The 23,811-nt window shown below is 39.5% G+C and overlaps 1 protein-coding gene across 7 annotated transcripts in view; it reads left to right on the top strand.

Annotated features, from left to right (window-relative positions):
- The window catches only part of TC2N (tandem C2 domains, nuclear), a 34,870-nt gene that overhangs the window by 5,625 nt on the left and 5,434 nt on the right, over window positions 1-23,811 (top strand). For 5 of the 7 annotated variants that reach the window (XM_030006874.2, XM_030006837.1, XM_030006846.2 and 2 more), the window contains exons 2-10: window positions 10,040-10,166; window positions 10,814-11,047; window positions 14,305-14,469; window positions 17,557-17,648; window positions 18,287-18,362; window positions 19,408-19,508; window positions 20,396-20,512; window positions 21,109-21,300; window positions 23,258-23,372. In XM_030006874.2, the coding sequence (XP_029862734.1) occupies window positions 10,100-10,166; window positions 10,814-11,047; window positions 14,305-14,469; window positions 17,557-17,648; window positions 18,287-18,362; window positions 19,408-19,508; window positions 20,396-20,512; window positions 21,109-21,300; window positions 23,258-23,372 (1,159 nt within the window). In that variant the 5' untranslated portion in view covers window positions 10,040-10,099. The remainder of the gene's footprint in view (window positions 1-10,039; window positions 10,167-10,813; window positions 11,048-14,304; window positions 14,470-17,556; window positions 17,649-18,286; window positions 18,363-19,407; window positions 19,509-20,395; window positions 20,513-21,108; window positions 21,301-23,257; window positions 23,373-23,811) is intronic. The other 2 variants (XM_030006878.1, XM_041121665.1) reach the window with 2 other exon arrangements.

Here is a 23,811-nt window from a genome sequence, read left to right on the forward strand (position 1 = left end):
TTGTTGTTAAGCAAATCTGTCCTGAGGGGAAAAAGGGAATGGTAAGTTCATGTTGCTGACTTCTGCTCTCAGGACCTCTGTCTTCTCTGAAAGGAGCAAAGCCCCGCCACTGCGCCCCATAGTTGTAGCAGCATTTGGCCACTAACAATTAGGATGTTAGATGCTCCCATAAAATTGAGACAGTTCTGACTTCCGCTGGTTTCTCCCAATGTCTGTGCAAAATTCTTTAAAAATACCTCTTTTATGCAGTGCCTGGTTGCCATTCATCTGCCTGGGCAGCTGCCATCTACTCCAGAGAATACAGCTCTCTGAGAGGCTGGGGCTGTTAAAACTGGTTGTGGGCCCCTGGTGTGAGTGGATTTAAAGCAAAAAGTAATAAATAGTTGTACCTGATAAAGACAGGATCCTCCTGGACTTTAAAATAGAGTGTGTTTAGGCAGCTTCGTGAGCTCAGTGCACGTGCCCTGCAGAGCCATACTCCCGGTCTGGTTTGGATTTGAATTAATTAAGATCAGTTCCCATTTCCTGTTCTAGAGCAATTAATTTAATCTGTTTTCATATACGAGATGTACTGCAGTCACCTGTTTCCTTTCTTAATCTCAGCCATAGTCTTCTAGCCTTCATTTATACAATTTACATATTTCCTTCCTCTCACCACAATGCCATAAGTGGTTATAGAGTGACACTGCAGAGCAGAACTGCTGAACAGGGAATCCTCATCCTGTGGAAGCTCCATAATTTAAAGTTTTTTGGTTTTGTCATGAAACAGGATAACAATTATAGGTAAAATAACTATTAAATAATTAATGTAAAATAACTAATAAAAAACTGCTTCACCTAAAATAAAGCAGTAGATGTGTGTGTACATATATATATATAAAGAAATATTCCATCTTGACTCTTGTGGGTCAACAGGGTTCCCTTAAAATAATTTTAATGGTAATGAAACTGTATTTTTCCATACAAAACTGTTTGGGTTTTCTTCTTTTTTCATATATACAGGAGGAGCTATTTTTCATTAGCTGTCTGGATATTATAAGTGTATCCATGTGTTTTCTGTGTGGCTCTGTGGTCATGGCAGAGGCTGAGGAGTCCTGGATGCCATTCTGTGCTTTCTTTCAGTGTTGTATTGAGTTGGTTTCCAAGGGCCATCTTTTCAAAGCTGGACATGTTTAGCCACGTTAGGAAACTCCACTGCACAGGCAGATGCACTTGCCTAAAATACCTTATTCTGGGCTGTCCTGTTGAAAAATGCATCCAGATGTTTCCAGTTCTCTTTGGTATCAGGGCTATAGAGGGACTGCTGACGGTTCTATTTTTGTGGCTTCCTGGCATTACTGCAGAAGGAGAGAAAAATTGGATTAAAACCTGACACGGAATACATAAAGAAAGTCTTAAGTTTTAACTTAGATTATAAAGTAACCATCGTTGATTGTCATGATTTTTTTCCTAATCTGCTTAGAGTGAAGGACTTATCTTATGTTGAATTCTTTCCGTGTTCTCATCAAAAGCCAAGTTCTTTTTACAGAGATTTCAGTCTCTTAAGTTTTCTGGTGTCCTGACTTCAACTCTTGCTTTGCTGTTTTCCATCTGAGTCCAAAATGATCTGCAGTCCAACATAATGGATTTATTCTTTTGTGTTTACTGCCCCAATACATACCATATTGTACATCTTTGTCCAAGTCAGTGAATTTATCTACAGTTCACAGGAACAGTGTTGTCAGTTCAGTAATTGGATGAATTGGTTACTTGCCTAATGCAGCATTAGGAAGAAATACTATCTCTATCACTTTTACAGCCCAGAGCATAGGGGATTCAGCATATTAAAATCCCAAGTTTTAAGCTTTATCGTGGGATAGATTTATAATATTCCCTTCTTAATTCAAATATAAATCTTGCATGAGAAAAATTGGCTCAGATTTATGAAAATTGTTCTTTTGGCCCTTGTAAATGATATTATTAATCTTCTGCATACTGGGGCAGGCTTGGATTAAGTCTGCATTTAAGGGCTGCAGGTGCAAGGCATAATGCTAAGCCAGAGTCAGGGTGTCCCTGGGGGCCATGTCAGAAGGACTACTCTGGGTTGTGTACTCGTGCCAGGGCTTGTTCCTCTTCTCCAGGGGGTGCCTGGAAAGCAGAGGCAGTTGTCCCTGTAGCACAATAGCTCAAGCACACACACCTGCTCAGCTTTATTTTTCTTCAGGGAAGTAGGCAAGAGCAATTAGTTCTTTTTCGTGACATACTCTGTTTGGTGGTCTGTGCCTGGGCTGCGTGTGCAGATGCGCTGAAGGCCATTTGGCCTCCTCCATTCGAGCCCTGGGAAGAAGCAGCTGCTGAGCTGAAGGAGACCACGAGCTAGATTGCACAAGTGCTCTTTCTGTAGGGTTCAGCTCAGGGCCTGCATGAAGGGAGACATGTATTAGATCATCTTTGTCTGGGCAGAGAGGCTGGAGGGATAAGGGAAAGTTACAGTGGAACACGGCATGGTCTCTCACAACTGCATGTTGGAAGACATGGCTGTTCCAGGCAAAGCTTCTGCCCCGGTTCAGTTAGAGCTAGACCTCCTCGGCAGGAGAACATATAAAGCAGCTCGTGGGATGACGGAGAGCTCTGCTTTTACTGCTGTGACAACAGCTCAGCTAAGAATTGACTTCTGAGGTGGTTTTCTTTGCCTCAGGAGAAGCCTGCTAAAGCTGAATAAGTAATATTTTTGTACAATTGTCACATCCTGACTGATAGCAGTGAAGTATTGAGCACTCCCGCTGATTACTAGGGTTTTAAAGTATACATGCAACTGTTATCTCTAGGAGAGCTCAGCAAACAGTATCTTACCTGAATGCCACAGCAGTCACCAGAGGGACTGTGGAGATGTTCTCTGCAGGCTCCCATCCTCCTCCTCTTCTCCACTTGCTCAGAATATAGTCAGGAGGATGAAGAGGCAATGGTGGACCTGTAACAGTTTGGGATCTCAATACAATGCTGTGGGAATGAGAGCAATCCTCCTCTTGCAAGTATTAATTAATGAAATATATTCTCACCTTAGATTATCCTGTGACATTGTTGAGTCTGAGGTGCATAGTTCAGTTGTGGTATCAGCCTGAATAAAACTGGTCAAAGAAGCGGGATAATGTTTTGAGAAGAACCATACAAAACAGACGTGAATGGTGTAAAACCTTCGCGTTTAAACTTGTCTACATGGCTTGCTTTAGTCTGCTTAGCTTACTGAAGAGAAATATAAGAGAAGGTTAGATCCTAATCTTTTAAGATCTGAATGAAGAAAGGAGATACTACTGGTAATTAACACTCTTAATATAGCAAAGACATAAAAACTGGGGAAAAAATTTAAACCAGAAATAGGGTTAAAATAGTAACAGTAAAGGTGATTAGCTGTTGGAATATTTTCTGAAATAAAACCCAAATGTCTTCCTGCTGAAGTTGGTCAGTGTAGTGCAGGAGTTACTGGTTGAAATCCAGTGGTGTCAGTAACTGAGGAGGGTGGGACAGGGGCGCATAATGGACCTTCTGGTCTTCAAAAGTAAGATTCTGCTTTACCAAAGTGTAAGTGAATGAGAGGAGTTTGCAGGACAGGACTGTGCTGGTTCGGACTAGTGGTCTGTTCAGTTCAGTTTCCTGTTTCTGGGATCAGCAAGAGGAACCTGTAAAGCTTCCCCCGATGGGCTGTTGAGCCATCATTTACCAGCGCGGGAAGGTGCTTCCTGTGCCTAGGCAGTTAGTGGTTTGTTTGCATCATGGAACGTGACACTTTTCCTAGCAACTTTTTACCATCTGTTTCTGTTACCAGATTTAATTGTGTAAGCACTCAAACGATGCCACTAGGCTCTTTGCCCCAGGAAGGCTGTGCAACGGTCCATCATAAAATCCCCATCATCTAAACTAGGTTAATGATGCATAGGTTTTTTTTTCAGTTTTAAATACGTAATTACACTTCTTCATTTATTTGCTGCACTGGCAGAGCTTTGCATCTCTTCATTGTGTTTCTGTCAAACTGTTTGTAAGATGTCTCTCACCAGAATGCCTTTCTGGTTGTCTCCTTCAAAAGCCTTCTCATAACTTCTCTTTTTCTGTTGTGTTATTTCAGCATCTCCTTTGTGATCCACTGCTTTCAGGGTGAAATCCCTTTCTCTTTCCAGGCACAAAAGAAAGGAAAGCCTCACCTTTTCTTCATTTCCTTGGAAGACAGGAGAACTGGAATAATCTCTGTGTGCAGATTTCCAGAGCTTTCATGCTTTTCCCTGAGTTGCAGTTACATGCAGAGAAGGAAGGTGTATGTACATACACCCACACCCACTAGTTACTGCAGATATCGCTGTTGTGAGGTTCTCCTGAAACAGGCATAGATAGGAACCTTTTATCATGCACCTGGTAGGTGTGTGTTGGCGTGACATTTTTTTGTTTCCCTTTTTCTTTTTTTTCTCTTCCTCCAGACAACCTACTACTGCCTAGTTTCATAATGAATAGCAACAAAAGGTTGTGTCCTGTCTTTTCACGTGCTCAGACCCACTTGAAGTGCCTCTCTCTCCTGTGTGGATGGTACAAATCAGACCTGCCTACAGTCCCCAAAAAACTAGGGCCTATTTTTTAAACTGTGGGTTTTAGCCTTGGCAAGCGTATGCCTGTGCGTGGCACTATGTGTGTAGGTGGGTGTATGTGCTGTCCTTGCTGCTACAGTAGCAAAGTACCTGGAGGCAAATTTCTCAAAACCCTTCAAGCTGTTTTACTACCGTTGACTGGTTTTGAGATGCAGTGGTCACAAGCCACCCCTCTTCAGACGAAATGCTGTGCTCAGACCAGTGCACAGCTCCAGATGCTTTCCCCCAGAAACAAAACTACAAAACAGCTAGCCGTGGAAGTTTTAAACCTTTTGCAGCATCTGCACCGTCAAAAGAGAATCCATCTGACCTGCAGCAGAAGCAGCTTTTGCTGTGCCGTGTTTTTGTTAATCATCTGGAGACCTGTGGTGGTATTGTTATGCTTTTTGAAAGATTTATATGACTGGGATTGACTGCATTTCCTGGATCTGAAAAGCAGAAAGGCACAGAGGTAGCATAAACATGGTGTTTGGCTGAGGTGTGAACTGGCAAGCTTGAGCTCACTTTCTCCACAGGGCAGATCCTCAGATGTTGCAAAGCGTCGTGGCTCCACTGGGCCTACTGGACCTGTAGACACATGTCATTCAAGGATCTGTCCCAAATGCTTAATAACAACCGATCATCCCTGTTTCCGGGTATTTTCTTTTACACCTCCCACTTTGTGAGGGCTTACTGCTACTAGAAATTTTGCCATGACGTGTTTCTGGAGTGCAGATCTGAGAATGCGTTTTATACATTTATGGCTGGCAATAAATCTCACAATGTTGGAAACCTCTGGTTTAGCCAGCTTTCCCAGTTTGAGATCAGCTATTTCACCTTTGTGTCTATTGCATAGTTTTAAATGTGTTACCTGATCAACTCCTGTGGAGCAGTGCTGTGACTACATGCAGTAAAATACATCAGCAGCCTACAAATTTGTTGCAAAACACGCCCTTTCATCATAAGGCAGCAAAGACCTGACATTTCTTTTCAGACTGCTTTCAGCTTTTAATATTTAATATTGCAATCATCCGTTTTCTATCATGTTCTTTTTATTTAATGAGTTGTTGAAAATATTTACTTTCTTCTCCAAATATCTCCGTCTTGTAATCATTCTGGAGGCATCTGGAACTGAAGTCTTTGATTTTTGAAGTCTCTGTTTATCTGATTTTAGCTCATTCAAAATTTCTATCAGAGAAATCTGGAAATCATTAAGATAATTTATGTTCTCCATCTAAACCCATTAAAATAGTAGTGATTGTAATTCTCTAGGCTCTGTGTATGTGTGTGGTTGGTTTTTAAGCTTTGTTGTTTCCAGGATGTTCTAATAACCTTGGCTCTCCTTCTGCCTTAGTGTGGAAGGACTATTGCTGAGTTATATTTGATTATCTTATTTTGGCTTGATACTGGGAAGAGAGAAATGAAAAAGCTTACTGAAATTGGTAGTAAACACCAAGAAAGAGAGAGAATTTGAGACAGAGTGACAAGGTCTGTGTTCAGTTCCCTCTTCTGCTGCAAGTGATCTGATTTCTCTATCTCAGTTTTTTGTCTGAAAATCAGGGATAATTCTCCTTTTCCTCCTGTCATTTTCTAAGTCTAATATCTCCAAAATGGAGGATGTCTTTGACATATGCATATTGCCTAACAAAAACGGACCCCAAAACTTAGCAATAGGGTCATGGTGTCCTAACTTTTTGTTAAGATGGATGGCATTGCTGGGAAGTCAGTGCTACTTTGGAATTTGGTGGTGCACCTAACACCTAACAATGTCTCTACAGTTCAGGTTTATTTGGTAAATTTAGTCCCAGACAACTGCATGTTAGTACAACCTTTTAACAACTGTTAAATGATATGCTGAGGATTTTGAGGTAGCTGACACCAGCAAAAGGTTCTGGCATGTGGGAGAAGTTTAACCTTTGATAGAAATGTCAACTTCTGTCAAGATCATAAAATACTTTTTTAATCTTCTACAAGATTTTTGTTTGTTTTCAGTTAATAAAATATACAACAGAACCTGCTAAATTTCTGTCTGTCCCAGATGGCTAAGACAAAACTTTTGCATGTAGTGAAAGCTGTATAACTAACCGTAGGCAACTTGGGAATTACAGATACGAGAAAATAAATGAACTGGGAGCCAAGCCATCTAATTTACTGCCAGGATTGCTCTTCTGAACTAAACAAACAAAAATATATTTATGTCTGGAGCTTAATTAAGTGAATTAAAACTTGAATAAAGTAATTTGAGACCATCCATGTTGTGATTTCATGAACAAAGCAAAGTGCTCTAAACAGAATGAGGGAGCACTGTATCTAGATGATCTGTCCCTCAGCAAATGCTGTCATTTTTTTGTAATGTGGCTGTGGTATAAGTCTAGGAACACAAGTGCAAATTTTGTCACTGAAACCATTACATTTTTAAGCTTAAAAAAGTGTAAACAGTGTTCTAGTCTCTTACTCTTGGAACTTTATTTTCAAAATACCGTATTTAAGCTGAAACTGAATTGGAAACTCTAAGCTATGTGTCTATATACTTTGGCATTGGCTACTGATATTACCTTGCCTACAAAACAGTAATCTGTAAATAGTGTACTCTCTTCTGTACAATAGGCAGTGTTGAATTGCTTTATATTTGTCTTCAGATAGAAAAAAAATGTATGAATGTTTGCATATTGATAAATGGGGAAAAAAAGATAATGGTCAAAGACTATCACAGGTTACTTGGTCTTATTGTGAAGAACATGGCCTTTTTTTAATGATAGAAGTACACAAGATGTAGAATTACATTATTACTGTTATATCCTCAATACCCGTATGTAGCCCTTTCTTTCTAGGTAAGGCACTCAATCACTTGATGGAAAGGCAACTGCTTGTGACAGATGATTTACATTTGTTTATCTGCTCACATTAATGGTTCCAGCTAAACAATTCTGGGTAAAGACATTACTATCATGAACTGAATTTTTCCACTTTATGTAGCTGGAAAGCAGGGCTGTTACTAACATTTTGGTTTCTTCACCAGCAGTAGCGAATAAATTCAATCTGGATGTTTTGAGATAAAAGACTGTTTTGACTGTGCAAACTGCCACTGAGGCTTAGATACCATTGTTGCAAAGCTTAGAGCAAACGAAGCAGCTGTTTCAGCCCAGTTTAAACATGGTGAACAAGAGTAAAGCATATTAACTCCAGCTGTGTACTGATAACAGCTGGGAAGGAAAATCACTGCAAGGGAACCTTAAAGTAAACTTTGAATTCTAGCAGGCTTAGCTATCATGAGTGCGCCTCTGAGGGAGGAGCAGCGGTGAAAATTTGAACCTTAGAAACGTGGAGAATTTAATGAGAAATTCCTGTGCTACTTTTTGTGCTTCTGTAAAGATGCAGACCAGGTTCTGAAGTCGGTGGCGTCGCCTCTGAAGATTTTCAAAGTAGCTCTCATACTGTATTTGTGCTCATGGGCAATTTTGAGATCAGGACAAGTACTGAGTGATGGATTCTGTGCAGAGTAATGGTGTCCCTTTTAAAGCAGGATATTGCACCCCTTCCCTGTCTGTTTAGAGACTATGCTGTAATCTCTTCAGTAGTGTTCCGTTTTCCAGAATAACGTGTACCAGTATTCAGGCTACTTCTGCGGTTTTTATATTCGGGTCACTTGCATTTTGTTCATTTTGGTCTGTTGAGCACAAAGAGCAGTATAAAACTAGAGGAAATAATTAATGTCACTTAGTGGTAAAACCAGAAAAAATTATTCAGAGAAATTGTATTAAACCAAATATTCCCTTAGGTCCTTGTTGCAGTAGACTAATGGTTTACTTAGGTTTAAGTCTAATGGTAATATATTTTAAGAATTTCCTTCTAATCGGTACTTTGTGATAGTTCATGATTAAGAATAATTCTGGAACGGTTACATAGTTGTAATAATAAACCTTCGGTATATTTCACACTAGTATTTTAAAGATAAGTTAATTCAAGGCTTCCTCGTGAAGCCATGTGCTCTCAGTGACTTTGCAAAACCTGTGAGTTAAAACATAAATAGCAGTGCTGAGGTACTGTAGAGCACAAAAGAGCAGGTCAGTAAGTATATGCTGTGTTTGGTCAGTGTTTGCAAATTGATACATCTATCCATAACTTTCAGTTGCACCCTACCCATGGAAATAAATAATGTTAAGACAAGAAAGCACATGTTTTCTAAGTTAGATGAAGTGTCTGTAGCTTAGTATCTCCACTTGGCATCCATCAGAACTTTGAGGGGCTTTTAATGAAAGAAAAGTTTTGGGGATGTTAGGGTTATTTCCACAGTGTTTGTATGGTTCCCTAGCTGTCTTTGTATACACATACAAAGAAAATGACAGCACTGTTCAAGCTGCAGGTGGGAATGACTTCTGTGCTGGAGCACAGAAGCTTTCAGCAATTTTTTGTGATTGAGATAACTGAGCAAACGTGTCCATTTTTGTGTAATTGTCACTTTCTCTTTGTGCTTTCCCCCTTTCTCTTACTTGTTGTCTTCCCCATCCCTTCAGCTTATGTTCATGTTCTGTTTGGTGTCTTCTAACCTCTGTGGAGTTGGAATCATGTCTTGGGTATGTTCTACAAAGAACCTTGTGTACTTTAGGTACATGTAAAAGGACTAGGCTTAGACAGCTAAAGTTTTGGACAAGAAGCAACACAGCTGTCTGTCCCTCTGAAAAGAGAACATAAGGATATGAATAAAGACATTTAAATGAGGCCAGTTAGTATTGTCATAAAGTTCTTTTAATGTTAAACAGCTGTTATAGACTTGTTCTCATTCTTTAATAGATTACATGCCTCTTATTTTGCTGGAAGTCAGCGCGCTCTATTTCTGTATGCATAGCAGACAATTATATAATAAAACAGGTCTTCAGTTTCATGTGTATACAATTATGAGAAAGCAGTAGCTCCTCAAAGAAGACAATTTTGGCATCATACATAAAGAGTGTTTTCAAATGTAAAGTATGGAGCATGTTGAGCAAAAAATGTAAACACGTATGGATGTATGTGAAAATAGCACATGAGTGAAAGAGGGTAAGAGAAACAGGAACAAGGGAAACGGAATAAAAAACACATCTTGCAAATGACTTGACAAGACCACATCAAAATAGCTGTAAAGCTGAGTAAATGCCAAAGCCCAGTGGCACACACAAATATGAGGAGAATTTTAGTGTTCCTGAAAGACAGGGACCTGAGTGGGTCACTGAAAGTACTTGGATGCCGTATGTTAAAATGATTATCTCTTTCCTTGAGCTTTTACATAAAAAATAATTTGTCTCAGTGAGAGAAATCTGATGGCTCTGATCCTTTTATGACTGAAGTAACTTTCTCATTGACCCTGGGACTACGTTCAATAAGAAATCACGTATTAAATAACTGATAATACTGATTTCATTTTGATTTCAGTTATTCCCATCTACTACCATTTGTTTTATTGTGTTTTTCAGGTTTGATAGCTACACTGGATCTTTGATTGTGGTCTCCTCCCAATTGCAACACTGAAAACAATGGCAACAGAATGTATAAAAAACTGCTGTAAATGGTGTTTCTGCATGGAAAAAGAAAAAAATGATCGTGAGTTCTGACACTGACTAAGGGTTTTGCTTTTCTGGCTTCATTAATGATGAGACTTCCCATTAGTAAAATGGCTGTGTCATCCCTGATAAACTTGAATTCTTTTACAACATCCAAAATTCTTTCCATACCTCCACTTGGAGATTGAACACATGGTTGTTAGTGTTATGAATTGGAACTGGAACTGAAAAATAACATGTCTCTGAAGTCTGCTCCTTGCAGCCTAGGATGCTGTCAGAAAAACCAGCTTTTCTACCTAAGATTGTGTAAATTGTATTGTAATTGTATCTTGCAAACTCTAAGAGTGGACACTTTTTTTTTTTAGCTCCCTGTGGATTGGCTGTTAGGATTTTTTTGATGTCTTAGTTGTTTGAAGAATAAGTATACCTCTTGCAAAAATTCACTTAAGAGCAAGGTAGCTATAAATATAGAAGCTTGGGCAACAAAGAGTTTGGATCAGTACAGGTGTCATGAAGATGAATATCTTTTCCAGGTTCTAGTCCTGAATGCTGGTAAAACTGAATACTAGCAGCTGTTAAGTAATGTACCAAGCACAGATCCTATTAAATAAAAGAGATCTGTTCACAGTATTGTTCAAAACTTAATGCACATGTGGACTGTCTGGTTTTTTTGCTCTTTATTTTTAGCAGTTTCCATGGTGCAGGAATCTGAAGCAGTAGCCGCAAGCAAGCCAACTATTGTAGAGAAGCCTCCATTGTCTTCTGTGTCAGTGAAGCGTCAAGTTGGCTGTTCAGAGGATTATCTCCTTTCTAAACTGCCCCTGGATGGTCAGGAGGTACCATTTGTGGTCCCTCCATTCAAATTGGCTTATGTACAGCCGAAGAACCTTCCTAGTATATCACATGCTGGAGGGATTCAAGGTAAAATATAAAGAGCATAGCTGAAATAGTTGTTTAGCTTCTGCTACTCCTTGAAAGTTGTCAGGTATTGCTACTGAAAACATATGTTTGCAGAACTTTTCTAGAAGCCTGGTCTTGTTTGTTTTCTCTGTGGACACCCAGAGAGTTTTTGGGAAGGATGTCATCTCACTATGAATCTCTGTGACGTTGCATGAATAAAACTGAAAGGGAGGATTGCACACCAGTGCTTATACTCAAAGCCATGGAAGACATTTGAAGGAAACAGAAGCTTTAGTAAAGAATCTATTGGAGGCAAGGAAAGACCTAACACAGCCCCGGCGTCCAGATCACTCAAGTAAAGAAGGAGAGTGGTCTGGCTTTCATGTTTAATGTACTGATATGTTTTAACATACTAACATATCTTCCTTTTCAGATTTCGCCAATAGATAGCATGTGCTACTACATTGCAGAATTTTTTGCCCCTACTATTCCTGATATTTTTGCTGCTCTTTGGGAGGCCAGGGGTCACAGATCTTAGTGGTATAAGGTTGCACATGATACTGTGATTCTTTGCTTCACAACAATCTTGTGCTTCAACCTCTGCCAGTTAGTCCCATGCTCAGACTGCCAAAATGATGTAGATGCAATTTAGGCACAGTGGCATTTTAAAAGAATAGGAGCCTGGCCCGGTAACATGAGTTACGGGGCATATGCTATTGCTAGGCTCTTGGTCCTGCCAGGAGATGCCTAGAATTAGGTAAGAGAAAATTTTGGCACAGGGACATACCTGAATGGTTGTTTTCTCTGGAGTTGCTTTGCCTCAAGGACGTGATAAGCTGGTAGTATGCTTTTAGTCCCATGTGATTGTATTTCTTTTCTAAGAGTGGAAACTTTAATATCTGAAAAAAGTCAACCACATATTACATAATAACTAATGCAGTACTACCTAGCTTTTTTGTGTTTGTGTGGTTTTACTCCCACCCTTCATCTCTTCTCCCTAGGTCCTTGCTGTTGTTTCTTTCCTCCTCCTGCACGCCTATTACCAAACTTCCTCCTCACCCTCACCAACCCCTGCTTGTGACACTGGCACCAGAGCCAAGCTAATCAGCCTAGCAGAGCTTTTTGGTATAGATTGGCCATTCTCTGCCCAATCTTTTTAGTGGGCTTCATTTGTGATGTCTGCCTCACCAGACATGGACAGGCAACCTAATAGCTGGAGGTAGAACATGTGAGGCCCTCCTCATCTCTGAGCCTGATCTCCTTCAGCCTTCCCACTTGCCTGCTACTTCAGTAGCTAGTTCTTGTAAGTCCATACTTGGACAAGGTATGGAAATGCAGGACATGCTCGTGGTAATCCCCTTTCTTACTGGGTCTGGGTTCATGCTCTGCCTTGCTTTGTCCTACCTCATCCTCAAGATACTGTACAGAGAAGTCTATCAAGGACTCTGAAGCACAAGTGTTTTCCAGGGAGAAGGAAGATGTGTTTAACAACATTTAGATAAATGTTTTCTTTATTCATGCTGTTCTACACAATCTTAACAGTCAGTGACTTATAAACCAGTGACTTGTCTTCATTGGGAATTCTGCTTCATCGTAATTTTTGAAGGACCTGGTGAACAGTGTGGCCCTTAAGCTATAAAGCCAGTAGATCTTCTGGCAGGATGACCTGACTCTTCATAATTGTCTCTCTTGAGCAAATATTTTAAATTCTTGAACAAATATTTGAAAAGTGGCTCTTATGTCAAGTAGTCAACTTCCATTTCTCTTTCTAAATATAAATACTTATTTTTTTAAAGTACAGCTTTTTAAGCCTCATTAAAGTTGTGTTTAACAATGCAAAGTTTACTTTTTAGGGAGATTTACTAAATACAGTGAAGTGCGCTGTCATTCCTTCTTCACATTAGCCAAAGCACCAGCATATTAAAAAAATGTATTTAGAGTATTTGTTTCTTAGACTGTTGTTAAATATCTGTAGAAGTCCAAGTTCTAGTCTCAGTTCCACTCCATTTTCTGTCCATGTCTGACCATTTTCCTTTAGTGAAACAGGACATGTTCAGTGTTAGCTCTTGGCATCCCTTCTGAAAGCAGTTAAGTTCTGGCAGCCTTTGTCTTCAATACTCACTGCAGCATGTCTCATGCTCTCACAGAAGTAAGCTAGCAGGAATAAGTGTGCTCCTGGTCTGGAACACTGGCTTTTCCGTCATCTGCTGTGTAGCAATTCTTTATGGCCTCACTTCTAGCATTCATCCTAATTTACATCACGCTTCAGCCCATTATACTTGAATTCTTGCTTTATCATTTCTCACGCTCCATCTCACTGTTTTAGTTACTCTTTTTTACTTACTCTACTAACACCTGGAGGAAAGGATTTTACATCAATAATAGTTTGCCTCTTTTGGTGCAACATACTTGCAGAATTGAAGGCACTTTACAATGGGGTAAAGAACTTTTTCACAGATAGGTTGAAGTCCAGGGAGGTGAAATGAAGGAAGGAAATGTCAGAGCTTGGCAGAGTCCAGGTCACCCCATCCCTGTTCTCTACTGTACTGTTACATGTGGCTTATTTTCACTCCAGACAGACAAAATGAAGCACTACAGCAGTGTTCTTTACCATTCTGCTGACCAAGACATGCATGTTTTTTCTGAAATGATTATAAATAAAGGAAAGAAAAATAGAGCAGCTGTGCTGTAATGGGCTGAGTAAAGGGCTGGGATTCAAGCATTCTCAGATTTGTCTACTTGTGCCTCAGCCAACAATTCAAGTCATTTTGGACCAGTGATTTTACCACTGACAGACTTCCTATGGAAATTGGATGTTAAGGAGACTGCAGTCACAAGTTGCATTATCTTTCCATACAAGACCCTCCTGAAGGTCTGGGATCCGTTAGCCAAGTGAGAATGTCCCAGGGGTAGGTAGCCAAATAAGTCAGAGGTTTTCTGTACACATGGCCCTACTTTTCATGTTAATTTCTGTCTTGCTGTCTGTCTTTGGAGCCTTCTGTATATTAAATAGTTAGACATTTATTGTGGAACTTCAAGGCAGGGTATGCATAGCTTTTTATGGCCAATTTAATTCCAGTGTTTGCTAGCACACTGTGGAAATCTGACGTAATGTATATGTGTGTTTTCTTTACTTTTTTTTTGTTTTTTTTTCCCAAAGTAGATAATACTGAAATATTTTGTCCTTTGCCCTGAAGGCGCTCTGCCTGCCTTATGAAGCCAGGCAGCATGTGTTCTGTCTGGAACTCTTGCATTTGATGTTTACTTGTGCTGTGCAGAATCTGCCAGAGCCTCACTTGGTGACCGGAAAGCAGAACTGCACGGCGTGTACCAATGGCCCCGCTATGACGTGTACAACCCATTCTATTTGGAGCATCGGGTTTCGCCAGATCTGATTAGGCGCTTCCAAGCAAAATCAGATAATAGGAAATTATATGGATCAGGTGAGAAAGACCACACCCTTACTTTTCTGTCTTCCTTCCTTTCCCAAAGTTTATAGGTAAGAGAGAAAAGCCATTTGTCTACAGAAGATGTGTTTGATTATAGCAGTTCTCAAACTGGTCTGTATGCTACAGACACTTCTTGGTTGATGAATCAATCTGTGGAGCCAGCTCTGCTTGAATTCCAGCTGTGCTGTTACTTTCTGTCCTTTGGGGGCTTGAGAAGGTTTGCATGCATCACACAAAGGTAGACAAATTGGCAAAGCAAGCTAGTATAGCTGCCTCCGATCCAAAACAGGATGCAGTACTGGAGATTTCCAGCTACCAGTGATAGGAGTGTTTGAGGGAGATGGAAAAAGGAAGTTGGGCAATATGCTGAGTGGAGGAATGGCTGAGGAGTATATGTATGGAGAGAGGAACAAGCACCAAAAACCATTCCGGAGCAGATGATAAGAACAGGTGCAAAATGGGAAGTGATGCTATATGCCAGCTTTTTTGTAGTTTGCTTTTGAAGGTGCAGAAATGTCCCCACTCTCATTGCATAAGTGTGTTTAAGAATGGGGAGGGCTGTGAGATAATAAAAGTTTAGATAAAAAGTGTTTGGCTACCTAGGTAAAAATTTTCTTCTGTGCTGTTCATTGGTATGTGTATCCTATCATGAAAGCTTTTCAGAGGGAAGTAGGTGACTAAGTGTTGCTTGGTGTAAGTGACTGCTAAGGCAAATGCATTCACAAAACTCACACACTCGAAGAAACGTACACACTTCTGTATCGCATCGGAAGCTGGCAACAGCATGCATTTTTAAAGATGTTTTATTTAGAATGGTATAGCATGCTTATTTTACAGCTGGGGAAATGTCTCAGTCTGTGTCCTGTTTTAAAAATAATTCTCAATCACCATAGAGACTACATGAAAAGACTACTCCGTATATTTTTTTAAGAGAACAAAACACATACAGAATTTTAGCAGCCTTTAATGCATATGGTTTTGCTAGGCTTTGTAAGCACCTGTAGTGGGAGCCAAATAGGTTTTGTAAAACTGTCTTGAACATCTTCCCTTCAGTTCATTGTCTCTTTTTCCATTTTTCTTCAAGCTAAGTAAACACTTCACTAGTTTTGTCTTAGTAAGCTTAAACACAAGAAAGGTCACTTAAGTGTGTCTAGCGTACAGGTCTAAAATGCCTTCTTCCTCCAGAGTTTTTTGACAGCTGTTTCAAAAACTAGATGATTCTCTTCATGTGCATCTATAGACTATTTAAGCAAAATTCTAAGCCTGTTTTGTTGCAGCAAGTGCTATGATGCTTTTCATGTGTCTGGGCTTAGAACTACAGAATGTGTTTATTTGGAACGTATGAAGTGAAATTCTTGAATTTTCATGTGAAGTCCCTCCTCTACATCTTAAAAACAAACAAAAAAACCCCCAGCAACAACAAACTGAATAATAAATTCATTAATATTTTTCCAAATTTCTAGTTATTATTGGTAAACAACATATGTTTATGGTTAAAATTTTTCTGCTTTTTTATATTTTACAGGCAGCTTTCTCAGTGTAAAAATTGTCTTTTTTTTTCCATTAAAAACTTAAGTTTTTGAAAAAGGCACCATCTCTTTCCCCCTGTCCCCCACTCCATGTTCTTTGAAAACTTTGAGCAGCTTTACTAGAAACAGCAGATCATACTGTCTTTAAAGTGTTTCAGTGATTTGTAATGGGTAGGTTCAAGTGTGTGTTTCCCAGTAGTTTGTGAAAGTCATGAGTACTGAATACGGAATTAATTTCCATAACCATAATCAATTTCAAATCAAGTAATGGGCTGGTCTCTCCTATTTGCTTCTATTATATCAAACAAGGTTTCTAGGCCTTGTATTATAATGCTATTTCTACACTAGACTTGGTGAACAGCTCAGCCCTTTTGTTTCATGTGCAAGAGAGAATTTGGAACTCATGCCATACACACAGACCTTCATTAAATTTTATCTGAATTCTGTTACTTTCCTTTTCCTCCCATGGGTTGTCAAAACTTTCTTTATCTTTTGTTCTCTTTTTCTTCCTTGGGAAAAGAAAAAATTGTTCTTTATTGTCACATTTCACAATAAGCATAATTGGTTATTTCTTTTGATAGCAATAAATAGGAAATAAATTTTCAGTAATGAGTGATGTAATTCCATTAAGCTATGATCAGTGAATTGTAATGGAGGTGTTCTCAAATACCATAACACAGCATTGCAACAAAAAGCAATTCATTGTATCAGATACTCCTAGAAGTTAAACCATACTGCTTTCATTCATTTCAGTATGGGTCAGTTGTGAAGTTGAGAGGCTTTAAAAACCTCTTGAACGTAACTGGAGTCAGCAAAGATTGCTGAAACAGTGGCATTAATTCAGCTCTCCTTTTCTACTGTTGCTGTATAATATGCATACACAATGTGCTTTAGCTCTGTATTGCTTCGAGGTCTAAAAAAAACTGGTAGGATCTACTTAAATACCTCCAACTGCTGAGGAAACTACCCTTCTATAAAATAAAGATCTTGCTTTTATGCTATAACAAGTATGTGTCATCTTAGAGTTAAGACTTGCTTTGAGATCTAGTAAGGGTGCAGAGTATGGTGCTTTAACACTGTGATCAGTAGAGCCAGGGAGATGAGGCCAAGTTTAGCAGGCAGCATGTTTTCGCCACTGGCATCTTTACTGTGGAAAAATTTAAAAAAGGAGACCAGGCTAAGCCCCAGTTCTGCCTGACTAGATTTAAAGACAAGGCTTTTCTGTTTTGCTAAAGCATCTACTAAAAGAACCATTTCTCTTGAGGAATTTACTTTGAGGTGGGCTCCCCATTCTACCAGTGCTACCAACGTGACCGAGTAAGTTTGAACTATTTCAAAGATGGAATTGATTAAGATACTTTAATGGCTTGTTTTCTCCATTTGCTCATTTCAGGGAAGTGTTTTGGGAAAGGTGCTGACATCCTTCCTTAGATGTTATTTAGCTAGGTTTCAATTCTACCATAGGTCTACTTAAATTTAAAAAAATCTTCTTTTTTTTTTTTTCCTAGCAATGATGCTTACATGATTTGTATTGTTCTCTTTGTCTTTTTAGTTTGTGATTTAAGACCTAGTGCTTTGCCTGCATCATTTGATGTAAGTCGTTCAATGTTTGATCTCAGAAGCCCACCTCATCGATTCATGAAGGTGAGTTCCCCTTGTAATTTAGGTTATACTGAAACATCAGCTTACTTGGTGTATCTGTTCCTGTTGCATTGTGTTTTCAAAGTAAACAGTGAAGGGCATTGTACTATGCACTGGAAGGACTAGAGGGAAAAGTTCAATGTCGACCAATTTCAAGAGGCTCTTTCCTGATGTCTCCTTTGACTACTGCTGCTCTGGCCCAATGGGGCTATTGAGAACCTGACTAGGCTGTTAGGCAGGACAAGACAGACAAGAGGCTGTGGTTTGTCATCTTGTGATTTCCCCCATCAGTTGAAAAGTGGAACACTAGAAGTTTCCATTGATGCAAAAAACACTGCTTTTTTTTTTTTTTTTTTTTTTTTCACATAATCATCTTTTACATAGAGATGAAGTTGCATATGTATCAGTGAGCAAAAAAATTCTGTGCTGGCCATATGTGTCCTGTATTAGCTCTCTGCGTCAAAGTAGTAATTCCATGCTGCTGGATCAAAAGATTAGTAGGGAATGAGACAATTATTTGAAATTCAGTGTTGTTTTGTTTTCATCTTGTCTTGTCCGATGGTAGAATCTCTCTGGCTTTTTGCATCTGTTGCTCTGAATGAAGTGATTTTTTTTTTTTTTTTTCCCCCCCCGTCCCCCAGAGATATGATTCATTCTCCAGTGTACCTAGCAGTACTTCTTCCAGGAAGGATTCGCAAGGCAGTAACAGGAGTTTGGGTAATGTTTTGTTTGTTTACCTTGTAATGAAATATTTCCCTTTGCACTTGAAACATTGAGCTGTCTCTACTGTTGATGATTTTTTTTGTTTGGGGTTTTGGTTTTGGGTTTTTTTTAGATGAATCTGATTAGCAAGTCATTTTGGAGATTACTTTGCAATTTGAAATTAAGAGTTTTGGACTTGCACCTTCCTGTTGTCAGGAGATTGAGCCTTTGAGGAGTTCTTTTGCTTTTGAAAAATTCATCCCTGGATTTACTATCCCTGTGAACTAAGATGTTACAGATGTTCTGTTAGGATAGAATGCAGCACCTTGGTCACAGCTCTAGTCCTTTTTCATGTATCAGTATTTCTCTGTAGGAAGTGCCTGGAATCCAATACCCATATTACTCTGAGAATTAGGCAAGAATATTGCATGTAAACCTAGTATCCTTATTTATGAAAGAATGCTGAAGAAGTGGAGATACTGCAAAATAAACACTAAGAAATTAGTTAAGTCCCCACGAAAGTCACCCTGCTGGAAGTCAGAATTTCACCCAGTCTCCTCAGAAGGAAGACTGGGGGGCAATGACCTAGTTTCAGTCATGACAGAGAAATGCTGGATATTAAATGGCTCTTCTGACTTGGAGAAGAGCATAACAGTAAAATGTTTACTAGGCTGGAATTGAAATCTGAGAAAGATAAAAAGGAGGCCAATTTATAAACTAAACAGTGAAAGTAATTAATCTGAGGGAGGTGATAGATTATAAATGTGTTCTGGGTGTTTCAAGCACATGCTTTTTTTCCTTTCTAAAAGTTGTTCGAGTACAGCACAAATTATTAAATTCAGTAGAGATAACTGAGGTAAATGTGAAGGCTTTTAGCTATGCAGAAGGTCAGGCTACAGGACTTCATCGATATTTTGTCCTTAAAATGTAGGTGTTCAGTATTTCAAACTTAAGTTTTCAAAGATAGGCAGTCCACCTGCTAATGAGTTCCCTTATTCTTGGAATGAACTTTTAAGATACTGCATTACTTCTAAAAACACTAATTGGCTTTCTTCCATAGATACTATTACATTATCAGGTGATGAACGAGACTTTGGAAGACTGAATGTGAAGTTGTGTTATGTTTCTTCTGTAGAACAGATTTGGATCACAGTTTTACATGTAAGAAAATATAGATAACTTTATTATTTACTCAAATGGCTATTTTACTATACTTAGTGTTCATTCTCATTGAAATGGGTTCTGTTACTTTAAGGAATACTTCTAAGAGAAAAAAAATTACTTCTAAGTGTTAATATAAACAAAGTTCAGTCAAATGTAATACTGAACTTCATTCAAAGTATCTTCCCCCCCCCCCCCCCCCTTTTTTTTTCCCCTGTTGCAACCTCTGTTCTGGTGCAGTCAATAGTAAAAGTAGTATATAACTCTTTATGTTACTATACATATGTTCTGATTGTGGACTGAGGAACTGTTCTGCATAGATAAGAAAGCTGAGCTGGTCATAGGCTGGTCCTGCTGTGGAACTTTTCCTGTGGAAATTTGGAGGCAGCAAATTGGAGCAACTTTGGATGCAGCATTTAACTGACTTTAAATCTAACAGTTCCTTCAGGGCAGAACCATAATAGCACTTTGAGGACATGTAGCTTCTTGTGGCTTTTTTGTTAGCTAATGTGATACTGCTATGATAGCTGTTTTATACGCTTCCAGGAACTATGAATAATTTTTAGGCAATGGAACTTTGAGTAGTCAGAAACCTTGTAACTACATCAAGTGATAAATACTACGTAAGGGATTTCATGATTTATCTGTTGTCAAATTGCCACATAGTGAAATCATTAAAGTCTACCGAATAACTTTTTTACCCTCTGGTTGTGAAAATTAATTATTAAACGATCTGAAGTGACACAATCATTACACTGGCTCTGATTTATATTCAATATTACAGGAATTATGCATAATTCTAGAAGAGTGTAGAAGACTCTGTTTCTAAGTTGTCTGAAGGCCAGAGTCTTACATTGTCTAATCTGACTGTGTTTTCAATGTTGCAGTGCAAAGATCTGAGCTGGCCTTCTAGCTATGGGGAAAATCCTCATATCTACGTCAAGGGAATTCTCACACTGCCCAAACCAGTGCATTTCAAATCTTCTGCCAAGGAAGGGTGCAATGTAAGTAGAGGCAGGGATGACACCAAGAAATCTTTTCCCCCCAAAAAATTAAACTGAAATGTAAATGGATTTTTTAAATGGCCCAAACATCTACTCCTATGCCATATTTGCTGTGGTAGTTGCCCAAGTTCAGGTTGCTTCCTTCCCTGCCCTGCCCCCCAACTTCTCAAAATCCTATTAAAAGCCTTGTTCCACTTCCTCCCCCTATATCCTCTCTTGCATTGTACCGTTGTCGTCCTCCTCTCCCAAGTCTGCAGGACTGTCCTCACAGAGGACTGAACCATGAGCTGCTGGCCTTGGCAACTCAGTGGTGGGGAACTGGGGGAAGACTGGGCATACCTGTAGGTGCATATTCACCCCAGGGAATGTAGATGATGTCCTCAACTTGTTATGGTAGTGAAAAATAATTCAGAGCTTTGTCCCTGCCAGGGTGTGTCAATGGGGGCTTACAACTGTAAAAGCACACTTTTACATGGCAACCTAAAATGGTAGCCAGGAGCAGTGGCTATAGGACCAGCAAGTCTTGGTTTCTAGGTTTCAGGCTCGGTGTGACTCTCTTACAACGGTGATGTTACCCCCTCTGTTTTTCTTTCTAGGACATTGAATTTATGGAAACTTTTGTATTTGCTATTAAACTGCAAAGCCTGCAGGCTGTCAGATTGGTATTTAAAATCCAGATGCAGACTCCCAGGAAAAAAACAATTGGAGAGTGCTCCTTGGCACTGCGGGAGCTCAGCTCAGAGGAGTCAAGTCATTGGCTGGATATATCTCCTCCTTCCAAAGCACCTGTAAGTGCCAATACTGCAAAAGTATGTTGCTAGATCACCTAGAAAATGTTGCTGGAAATCTAAGTAAAATAATTCGGTACTAATTCAATGTTAACAACAAACAGTTTTTTTCTTTTTCTTTTTTTTTTTTTTTTTTGGTGTTGTTCCCCCCCCCCCCCCCCCCCCCCCCTTTATTGGGGAAAGGCATTTTGATGGGGGAAAAAAATGCACTTTTCAACTCTGCACATAGCTGTTCTGGTCATAAACTACAGCTGTTTCTGGGAAAAGAGCTAGAGCAAGCTCTTCCACACCATGGCCCACAGCTTGAGGGAGGGGCATTCTGGGGAAATGTTCAGCAGAGGACACCGGGTAATTGCCTTTTCCAGCCAAAAAAGCATCAGAAGATCCTTAGGACTCACAGCAAGAGCTCAGAGCAAATGGAATCTGCTTTTGTTATGGAAGAAAAGTGCTAAGGTCTTCAGTGGCTTGAAACTGCAGAGATAGCTATATATTTCATGTTCAGATTGCATGCTGTGAAGTAATAATTCAGACAGTTCATTTCCAGTAGTGTAATAAGATGCAGGTGGTTTTCACAGTGGGATTTCCTTTCCCCCTACCCTCACTTTGTTTCTTTTTCAGATTGTGTCTAGACATTTGTATTTTCAACAAATTAAACTTGAATTAGCAATTCAAACGCAAATTTTATCTAAGTGTGTCTGAGTAATATGCATGATACTCTTGATTTCTAACATAAGTTACACTTGACATTTTTTAGTTCAAACAAGAATAATCATATTGCTTCAAAAGCAGTAAGATTAAGTGAAAGAGGAAGCTGTTTTAGAAACTGCTTCATCGCAATATAAATTCCTGAATCATCTCATAGTTTCTCTCTCTGTGTTGGCTTTCCTCACCATTGTATCCAAGAGCCCTCCAGACATTGCTGGAATTCATCCCTGTATTACCCTGTAAGGCAGCAAACTATCCTACTTGCCAATAGAGAGCCAAAGCTCAGAGTCAAGTAAGTGGCTTCCTCTCAGGGTTACACAGAAATTTTGTGGCTAAGCTGCAAAGAGAATTTGGGTCTCTTCGATGAACTGGAGCCTGACTTCTCTTTATGTGACCTGTTGTGCTCCTGCTTGGTGCATTTTGCTTCACTGAAGTATGTTAAAACTTGGAAGGGAACCAGGACTAGCAGTGTCCTTTTAAATGGAGGCTGACAGGAAAGCTGGGCCTCCACTGGCCTTCTGCTGCTGTTCTTATAGTGTTCAGAGTACGTTAGCATCTGACAGGACAGTAATGAGGGTGCCTCAATGCAACTTTGCCACTAGCAAAAATTCTAAAAAAAATTCAGACTGGAGATCTCAGTACATTCATGGGGGCGGGGGGGACGGTGTATGTGTGTAGGCATGTAAAACATAAGTACTTCCATAACATAGGAAACTCCACAGCTTGCAGTCACCCTGAACATTCATGACATTAAGTGATGGGGCCTTGTATCTATGGAGAGCATTGCTTATATCTCTATATTGCAAAATTCAAAAGTGTGGGAGGAGAATTCTGAAGGTTTTTGTGTTAGTGGAGCATACCTGGTCTCTTACTTCCACACCCAGGTTTAATAGAGCTACAACTGCATGTCCAGTTTTCCCTGTATGTGTCTGCTCTTACCATTGAGGAATCTTTCCCAGATGAAAATTGAGGACTCATTTATTTGTCCAGTATCTCTGGCTGCAGCCCATGAGGGCCAATATGTGTGCTGCATGTAAGCAGTCTGTCAGTGGAGCACATGTACTACAGCTATGACAAGTGCAAGATGCACTTACTGTGCATCTGCAGGTTGTGTATACAACATATGCTTACATTTCTGTCCAGGAAATCCCAGATAGAAATGTGGGAGTGCAACATATGACAGAATTCCTGTGTTTCCTGAGTTTATAAGCAACTTAATCCAGATGTTATGGCAACATTCTTCTGCTTGTAGGTGTGCCGTGCAGAACTTCAAATAGGAACTTGTTTTCAGGCAATAAACAGGAGGATTCAGTTACAGATTCTTGAAGCACAAAACCTTCCAGTTTCATCTACACCACTGTCTTCAAGTAAGTTACATCAGCTATCTCATGCCTCCTGTCTAAAAGTATTTGTAACAGGTAAATTGCTGCTCAAATGGGTTGGCAATTCATAACATTCCTTGCAAACCTCAGACTAACATACTGTGCAGTAGGTTTCCATTGCCAAGGCTTGTTTCCACAGATGTCTTACTTGATTACTTTTTGTTTGGTTTGAAGCTACGTGTTTATGTATTTTGGAAGATTTTTTATCCCAATATTAATCCTGACATACAAGAGCATTAGGTTGCACTTGCTGTTTGGATACTGTGTTAATCAATTCAGTATTATTGAACATACTCTGTGTGACTAGTCAGGAAAGCTATTGTACAGTTCTTTTGGCTAGACTTTTGGGAAATTGTTGCAATTTGAACCGTACATGTGGATCTTGTCAGTTCCTTTTTGGGTGTGTTTGTGAATAACCCTTTGT

The sequence above is a fragment of the Aquila chrysaetos genome, chromosome 2 (genome assembly GCF_900496995.4).
Source record: "Aquila chrysaetos chrysaetos chromosome 2, bAquChr1.4, whole genome shotgun sequence".
NCBI classification, from domain to species: domain Eukaryota; kingdom Metazoa; phylum Chordata; class Aves; order Accipitriformes; family Accipitridae; genus Aquila; species Aquila chrysaetos.